The sequence below is a fragment of the Melopsittacus undulatus genome, chromosome 8, assembly GCF_012275295.1.
Source record: "Melopsittacus undulatus isolate bMelUnd1 chromosome 8, bMelUnd1.mat.Z, whole genome shotgun sequence".
Classification (NCBI taxonomy): Eukaryota; Metazoa; Chordata; class Aves; order Psittaciformes; family Psittaculidae; genus Melopsittacus; species Melopsittacus undulatus.
The window spans coordinates 31,199,617-31,208,548 of record NC_047534.1 but is presented as its reverse complement, the minus strand read 5'-3'; the positions used below and the strand labels follow the sequence as shown (position 1 = coordinate 31,208,548).

The window sequence follows — 8,932 nt, the reverse complement described above, 5'->3', positions numbered from 1 at the left end:
AATTCCAAATATGAACACAGGCTGAGCAGAGACTGGATTGAGAGCAGTTCTGAGAAGGACTTAGGGTGTTGGATGAGGCAGCAGTGTGCGCTTGCAGCCAGAAAGCCAATCCGTCCTGGGCTGTGTCTAAAGGAGCACTACCAGCAGGTCGAGAGAGGTGATTCTGCCCCTCTGCTCTCTGGAATACTGCATCAAGCTCTGGGGCCTCCAACAGAACAGAATTGTTGGAGCAGGTCCAGAGGAGGCCACAAGGATGATTGAGGGCTGAAGCACCTCTCTTACGGCGACAGGCAAACAGCGTTGGACTTGTTCAGCCAAGAAGTTCCAGGAAGACCTTAGAGCAGCTCCCAGTGCCTAAAGGGGACCTACAAAAAAAGCTGGGGAGGAACTTTTACAAGGGCCTGTAGGGACAGAACAAGGGGGAATGGTTTTAACCTGACAGAGGGGAGATGTAGATCAGGAAGAAAGTGTTCCCTGTGAAGGTGCTGAGGCACTGGCTCAGGTTGCCCAAAGAAGCTGTGGCTGCCCCATCCCTAAGTGTTGGAGGGAGGATGCTACTGCCTGAAGTCTCCTGAAACCACTTAACAGGTGACACAATTTCAGAGAGACAGATCTGTAATGCAAATTAGCACATATCATGCTGTAAGACCTACAAGATGATGCTACATGCCAATAACCTTTAGTTACATTTAACTGGAAGGTCATGGGGCACTGACATAACATGTGATTATTTTAAACCACATTATTAAAAGCAGTTTCCAGAGAATTTCGATCACTCTGAAGGGTTTTACAAGCACTAGTAAAGATTTATCCCTTCCACTCACAGTCATGTGTATCCACGTAAGCTACAAACCACTCCAGTAAGGATGGAAGCTCAACAGGAGAAAAATCAGACCTTACCTGTTAGTGGTGCCAGAGATTACTTAAAATTCATGCTTCTCTGTACTGGTATTAATTAGCAGCATAATTATAAAACACTTCCAGTTCTGTCTTTAAAACGTGTGCTTCTTGGGAAGTTCTAATGTCTAAAGAAGCATAGACATGTGTATCTCCCTCCTGTCCATCAGCATCACACTACAGTGCAACCTTAAAATAACAACGACCATTTCTGATAGAATATGGAATATATGTTGTTCTTCAAGATTAAGGTTCTAAAAGCTTAAATATTAACATGTGCACCAAGTGGGTAAAATATTTCATATAAAAATTTTGAATTAATTCTTCAGGTTTTTTAACCAGAACTGTGTAGGAAAAGGCTCTAATTTTGGCAGTGAAAACAAACCTGGATTAAAACAAAAGATGCCTTTTCTGATGCTTCAGTTTCTTTCTTCCATAATTTGTACAATGAACAAAAAGATACATAAATCAGGGAAAAACCACTATGGATAAAAAGAGAGAAAAAAATCACAAGACAAAATGTGGAATATGGTAGGTTTGGGGTTCAAAGCTATTTTTTAAAAAATCCATTTAATCTGGCCTTTAATATGGTTCTTAGAGAATCAGTCCAAATCCTGGTGTTAGAAAAGTTGAGAACTGTTGAGTGAAAGACTTGCATTGAAGACCTGCACTGCAAGAGGCTGCAGTGAATCACTGAGGAAGACACGGTGCCTCTTAAAACCAGAAACAACTTCCCTCTCCAAGTCACACACCAGTGTTGTGCATCTTTAACCTAAACCCCAGCCACCTGCTCTTTTTAGATTTGATGGCAGTAAGGAAGATACAGATATAGAGAAAGCATAGGTCTAGAACAGAATTTTATTTGATTCTTGAAAGATTCATGCAACAAATCTCATTTTCTTTAATGATCCTTGCTGAGCTTTCAATGACAAATTAAAGTTCACAAGTAAAAGGACGTGTAAGGTTAGCACCATAGGAGGAATAGTCTGCTCCTTACAAGACTATTTGATAGACAGTTATAAAAGAAAATAGAGGAAAAGAAACCTATGTGATCTTGCATTTTCATTTTCAACATCCTAGATACTTCAATCTAAACATCAAGATACCATGACTCATCTAGCATATCTAAATAATTCATGTCCAGCAAAACTTGCTCTGTACAGTGAGAAATATTTAAGTGTCAAATAATAACTATCACAAAGGGACAGCTAATATGCAAGGTAAAAATGGTAAAGGTCCAGAAAAAGAAAACAGAAATCAAAGTGAGGAATTTATCCCTCTCCCAGTTTTCTGCAGGTATGGCTATCATGTCTTGCTGCAGAGATTAAAACATGAAAGGGTCTGTCTGGGATGGGTTAAGTATCCTAACGTTATCCTGCAATACCCTAATTTCATGGGCCACATATCCAGATGTGCTTACTCTAAACTCTCCCATTTCCTACCTGCAAGCAACTGCGGGATTATATCAGACTTCAAATGTTTTTCCTTACTTTTGTGTTGATTTTCAAAATTTGCTCCTTGTGGTCCTTACTGCAAGGTTTTCAAGATGGTGAACAGTTTTACAAACCTTCCAACATTTACCAAGCTGGGAGTCTAACAAAGGATTTAGGAGTTTCAAATGCCATGTTATTACATGCTGTCTTCTTAAGGCAATGGAGTAATCGCTTTGAAGTATCCCAATTTTGCATTACAAATTGATAGTAAGATTTCCTTCATAAACATCTCTAATTACATGTAAAATTATTTAAATTTTATTAAACTATTAAGCCAACTCAATTAGTAAAAGAAGGGCTCAAACTATGATCACAAGGAAGAGGCAACTTTTGGTGGTAGTTAGGGAGATGTATCTTTTGCTTACTCCCACCTTTGAAGGTCATGTACATGGATTTTCAACAACAACATTAAAGCAACCAGTTAAAAACAATTATTTTGTATCCAAATCATGGAAAAATATGTACTTTAACCCCAAAGCAAAACACGGCATAACCCAAGCCAGCTGTTTTTTTGGACAATAACCATTAGCACTACACAACATCTACTGCAGTAAATGCTGTTTTAACGCGGAGAAACACTGTTAATGCTGAACTACCCAGAGGAGTCTTCACAGCCATGAGCACTACATCACTTTACCACCAGGAGAGTAATGAGACTCTGAACTTTTCTTTATCTTTCCTTTATTTATGCTTGGACTTCCAGCACTGCACATCAGATACTCAGGGTCTTAATCTGTCCTATATCAGACTGCAAAAATACAATGCTTTCTCAACTGTCCTTGCATCAACAAATCAGTCACATCCAACAAACCCTTCACTTGAGTAGTTACTTCTATCTAAAAATGCATCTCTCCTCTTAAGGATTTCAGCTAATGCTTCTGGCTTATAAAAGATTAAGTGCAATCAGTTACACTGACAGCTTACAATGCAGCTCTTGATTGTATTTTCTGTGCACACATTTACATCAGGCACACAAGTTATATAAAATAGTTTGGAGTACAAAAATATGGTTATAACATAGGAGTACCAAACAGCACAGTTAGAACAGTTTTATTACCATAACAATTTATATACAGACCCCTAAATTAACGATTTTTTAATTCTGAGTATTCTTCCCAAATTGACAACTGTAGTGTACACCCTAAAAAACTGCAAATTAACAACACAAATCTAGTTTAACCCTTACACTGTCTATGCAGCCTGCACCAATCCTCTCTTGCATACAAAAATGTATTATAAATAATTCTTTCACAAAATGTCACGTATGTTTTATTGCACATTGTACATGCCAATATCTAAAAGAAAGGCTCAAACCTTTCGCTTGATAACTAGCATTTACTTGTGGTATGAATACTATTGCATTTTTCAGGCTCTAATCTTAATTGATAATTTAAAAGGAAAAAGCAGAACAGAAAATACGCCTTGAACTGTATAGCCTTTGTGAAAGAAGCAAGCTTTTATAATGTTACTGATTTCTACTGTATAAAGTCATTAAAAACATCAGACCTGATTAAAATTCCTGTTTCAAAATGTTGCATTTTTATGATAAAATTATGCATATAACTGCTTGTATAATCATATATTCCTTCAGTTTTGCAGAATTAGATGTTCCTGTGCTGTACTGACTAAAAGGTCGAGTTACATGGGTCCTAGTGTTAACTACAGGAGTTAGTGTGTCAGCCTCCATCCTGCTGGTCTTCCCAGGAGTGACAAGCCAGGAGCCCTTCACAACATCACAATAGAAATTAGATGATCTCAAGGTCCTTTCCAACCCTAACCATTCTATGATTCTATGACACTGGGCACAAATGGCCACCAAGCATCTAGGCCATATATAGTTTGTGTTAAGCAGATCTCTAGACTAAGGAATACGAGTAATTTAGCATTAATATGTAGGTTTATGGTATGCTGCACTAAAATATGACCGTTAAACAAAGAGAATGATTTGTCTATGACAGGTATGTTCCAGCTGGTAAAAACACCTCGCTGGGTAAAAATTTGCATTTTGAGGGTTAAGACTCTGGAATGAACAAAAGGATTAAAAAGTCGATTGATCTAATGTTTTGCCAAGGTTTTCCTAAAGCTATTAGCCGTCAACAGCTCCAGAAAGGGATAAAACCAGTAAAACCAAACAATAAAATTGCACTATTACAAAGAAACAAGTCTGTGAAAGGGAGAGCCACCAGCTGCAGTTAAGGGACAGCCACTTCAAGAAGACGATTGTTTTTTCGCTTGCAAGTCGGGATGTTGCCGTTTTTCTGGCTGCCTTGTATGAACTTCACACACACTTTGTCTTGTCTGAACTGGACCAGGAACCTAGGAGAGGGGATAAGATACGTTTTCGTTAAAGCTGGAAAAAAAACCCTCAGAAATAGAAGTCTTTTCCTGCTGGTTCGGAGCATTGCTCCAAAGATGTCATTTTCAGGTCTGCATTAATAAATGAGAGTTGAGGAATAAAAGAAGTACTATATGTTATGGTATGGCTAGAACCTCTTTTAGGTAGTATATCTTAGTTACATTTTTTTGCCTGTAACTGTGGACCTTGTACAACAGTTAGTTTGCTATTCCGTCAGAAAGAAGACAGTTTAAAACAGAATTTCTAATGTACCAGAAATGCAGCAAAGACTATTTCCAACTGTTTCACCGTCACCCAAAGGGACTTTTATCACAGAAAGGAGCTAAGTACCTCTATAGTAACACTGGGAGCATTCCTCCTGTTTTGTGCTCAGTTTATTACGTAGCTGGTATTTTAGCAGCTCCCCCATTTCTAATTTACAGCCCCCCTGCTCAGCAACTGGGAAAATACACTTCCTTCCCAGCGATGTCCAAATCTGAGGCATTTCCTACTGTCTAGGATAAGTTACCTTGGATTTGACTCTTCACTTTTTTTACTGGAAGAGAAATTTCATTGAATGTGGAGAATGGCTTAAAAAATTGTTTAAACTCCCCCATGAGGCCCCTGTGCAGTCTCAAAGCACTCACTGATCTGGATAGAGAGATTAAAAGCAGTGAACAGGGCAGTGCTGCCGCTCAGCTCACATGCAGCAGCTGCTGACCTGAAAAGTCCTTTGTAACACAGCAGATTTTCCCTTTTAGCATCCTTAAAAAGTCCTCCAGCAGAGGCCAGAAACTTCAAAGAATGCTTTCTGCAGTCGGAAACCACAAATCAAGCTGATGGCAGAGCTCGGGGGAGGAAGTGGCCTCTGCTGCGCTGAGCTGCCCTTCGGTCCTGCTTTCCTGCTGCACAGCTCAGACACTCAAAGATTAACTTGTTCGCAGCCATGCAAGCATCCAGAAAACATAAGTAGGTCTTATGGCCATCTCTTGTCACCAGTGCTGTGTTTTCCTAGCCCTGTTGTTCCAGCGTTATAAACGGTATGCTTCTTGCTAGACATACCCTTATTGAACAGCATTTTTGTTCTATCAGCTCTCTTCCCAAAAACTGGGGTAGATTTGTCAAGATAAGGCCGCATTTTCTCCTCAGTCCCTAGCTGTGCTTGTATCTGAACTCTAGCAGGGAGAAAAAGAGTACTGCTTCACCATTAAGAGAGATGGAATTGTAGTCTGGACAAACTCAACAGCAACACACACTTGAATGTTTTTAATCTGCAACACAAGAGACGAAACCACATCCCAAAATGCAAGACTCCCAGAAAGCAGACAGTTTTCCAGACCTAAGGCAGTCAGTCTAGACTAGCACAGTGCATGCTTAAACTTTGTTCTAGTAGTTTATTCTTCTGTAGCCATCATTAAACTAGAAATTTCCTGGAGACAGACACGCTCTTTTAGATGTTAAAAACACACACCCTTGGGCAAATTAAATCACATCTGGTGACAACACAAAGGAAAATGGCAGATGTAATTTTCAAGGAAAGAGCAAAATTAGCCTTTAAATAAAACCTCAGATCTGAACAGATACAAACTGTACTCGCCGTCATGACTCTACAATGCAAGCAGTGCGGTGCAGCCAGAGAAAAGGTTCATTTTTTCCCTACAGAAATCTTATTTCACTATTGTTAATGTGTTCCAAATTTTCTTCTTCATTCATAATGAATAAAGCCAGCAAATAAATCCTGCTGAAACCAGGGGGCACTTCACACAACAAACTGAGGACATAACAATAGTAGACTGAGTGAGGTACTCCTACTCATCAGGCTTTGGGAGTTCACACACACACAAGCATTTTTATTCCATAGCTATAAACACTGCAAGTGCAGTCATTAAGGCCAGAACATGAAACTGCAACAAACAGAAAGAAACACTAATTTGAGATGCAAACTTTTTATCAAACAATGCCTTTTAACAGCCAAAAATCCAAAACAACAATAGGTGGTTCAAAAACCATCAGCAGGAATTTTAAGAATACCATTTTCACCTTCACAAAAGATAAGGTAGAGCTTTATAGACCTACATTACCACCACCATTATGAGTGTTTGGGGAGGAGCTTTTCATTCTCTTTATGTTGTTTTCACTAGAACTTGGCACCTAATGTCCATTCTAATCAATGAACACCTCAATAGAAATTTTCAGTCACACAAAACACTTGTCTCAAATGCCATTCTGCTTCATAGCCCTATTCAAAACTACCCTAAAAGTGTGTTTTTTCTAAGGACTTTAAAGGAAATGAGTATACACTGAGAATTGGATCCTTATTTACAAGTATTCTGCCAAGAGAAAAGAACTGTAAGTTACATGACAGCGTTTTGTTTGTCTAACATTAGATACTTGACTTTTTAGCATGTTGCAAATGTACTTTTAAGCAAAAAAGAAACATACTCATCAGATATCTCAATGTTGAGCTTCTGTTTGGTTTGGCTGAGAGTAGTGCGGTAAAGTTTAGTGGCCATTTCAATAAGGTGATCGCTGCTTAGCAGGAAATCTCCTTTACCAGCTGCTTCTGAACCCTGAAATGGAAAGGGAAGTAGTTAGAACTACTAAAATCTAGAACCTGGAAAATATTAAATGCCAGCCAATCAGGAGGTTTCGCAAGGACTATTTTCTCCACAGTGCAATGAAGGAACCGCCTATTGCCTTGTAAACCAAAGAGAGATGCAGTCCAGTGTATAGGATCAAAATGCAAGTCACTCAAATAAACCACTAACCTGTTGAGGAAGTTAAAAACCCCTTCCAGCCCTAAAGAAGGGTCTCCTTCATTTGTCCTACAAAACTGTAGTGTTCCTGTATCCGTCCTCTGCTTACACCCCAGCAAGCTCACAGTATTTTCAGAAAGGAACAGAAAGCAATTACCAACACCAGTATTAGGATGAAGGCAGTCAGTATGAAAAGACATTACATATGATGTTCTTCAGATCCATTTAAGCTACAATACAAATGCCAGCTTAATGATTTTAGCAGAGCAATGCTGAGAGTGCAGCATAGCAAATACAGCACTGAACTAAGTTCCTTAGAACTGAGTAACTGAATTAGCTGTGCCGTAACATGGATTTTTTGGCATCCCATAAAGAAAAGAGAGATATTCTGCCAGTGTGTCAGGAAGAATTATATGAGCAGCTAAAAAAGAAAATACTGTCACAAAGAATCTGAGCCAGATTAAAGGCCCATGTTACCAATGGAAAACTCCAATCCTGAAAAGGATACAGTGAAATATGAAGTCTGATTTTCACAAGTAAATGATCGTTCATGATGTAGTAGCTGTTCTCATTTGGCTTCTGTAGTTTTATATCAAAGTTTTTGCAGATATGCCGAAATTCAATAAATTTCTAAGCCTACAGGCTAACCACTAAAATTTAAACATACAAGGCAATTGATAAACATATTTTACACGACTGCATGTAAACCAGTCATATGATTGTATTACAAAGTTGTAACCAACCTCCTTGAGGTGCACTGCAAAGAAGCCATCATTTTGGGAGCTCATGGACACCTTGGTAACATCTCCCAGTGGAACCTCTGACTTGATATTCCCGGATTTTTGATCCGCAAGAAGAACATTATTTTTGGTTAATAAGAAAATTCTGGATGTAGCCTGTGAAAATACAAAAATGTCAACCATTACCTACACAGAGAGAGAACTAGTCCTTATTGAGCAGCTACTAAGACTATAAGCAATTCATAGTGTTAATAAGCTTGGACCACAGTAATAAATATGAACATTTGATGTTCAGTAAAAGCTGCAGATCAGTTAAAATCAGGTCCAATTTACTTATGCATCTGATTATAGATTAAGAAGCTTAGCTCATTTTGGCACCTATGCTTAGCTGTAAAGAGTTTCTTTAATTTCTAGCTTATAGTTATAAAATTCAGAAACTGAAACTCAGAAACTATGTAAATATGTAAAAAAAAGAAGGATAACCTCACTTCTCATGCTCTGTCAGTCAGCAGGAAAGCCAATTGTACCTTTTCAGTGATAGACAGTTCAGGACTAAGCCTCACTATTTACTGTTATTCACCAAAACGCTGCTGCACAACACAAATGATGTAGGTATTTTTAATGTTATGTTCTCCTCCTTTTTTCTATTGGAATTACTCTTTAGGAGGATAATTATTCATGTTTTCAAACAACAAATATTTGTAAAGCAAG

General features: G+C 38.5%; 1 protein-coding gene across 3 annotated transcripts in view; it reads right to left on the bottom strand.

Moving 5' to 3' along the window:
- Positions 1-1,737: 1,737 nt before the first annotated feature.
- The window catches only part of MYO1B (myosin IB), a 116,611-nt gene continuing 109,416 nt past the window's right edge, over positions 1,738-8,932 (bottom strand). For all 3 annotated transcript variants that reach the window (XM_005145572.2, XM_031045838.1, XM_005145573.2), the window contains 3 exons: positions 8,225-8,377; positions 7,168-7,295; positions 1,738-4,706 (listed from right to left, as the gene is read on the bottom strand). In XM_005145572.2, coding sequence (XP_005145629.1) covers positions 4,583-4,706; positions 7,168-7,295; positions 8,225-8,377 — 405 coding nt within the window. In that variant the 3' untranslated portion in view covers positions 1,738-4,582. The remainder of the gene's footprint in view (positions 4,707-7,167; positions 7,296-8,224; positions 8,378-8,932) is intronic.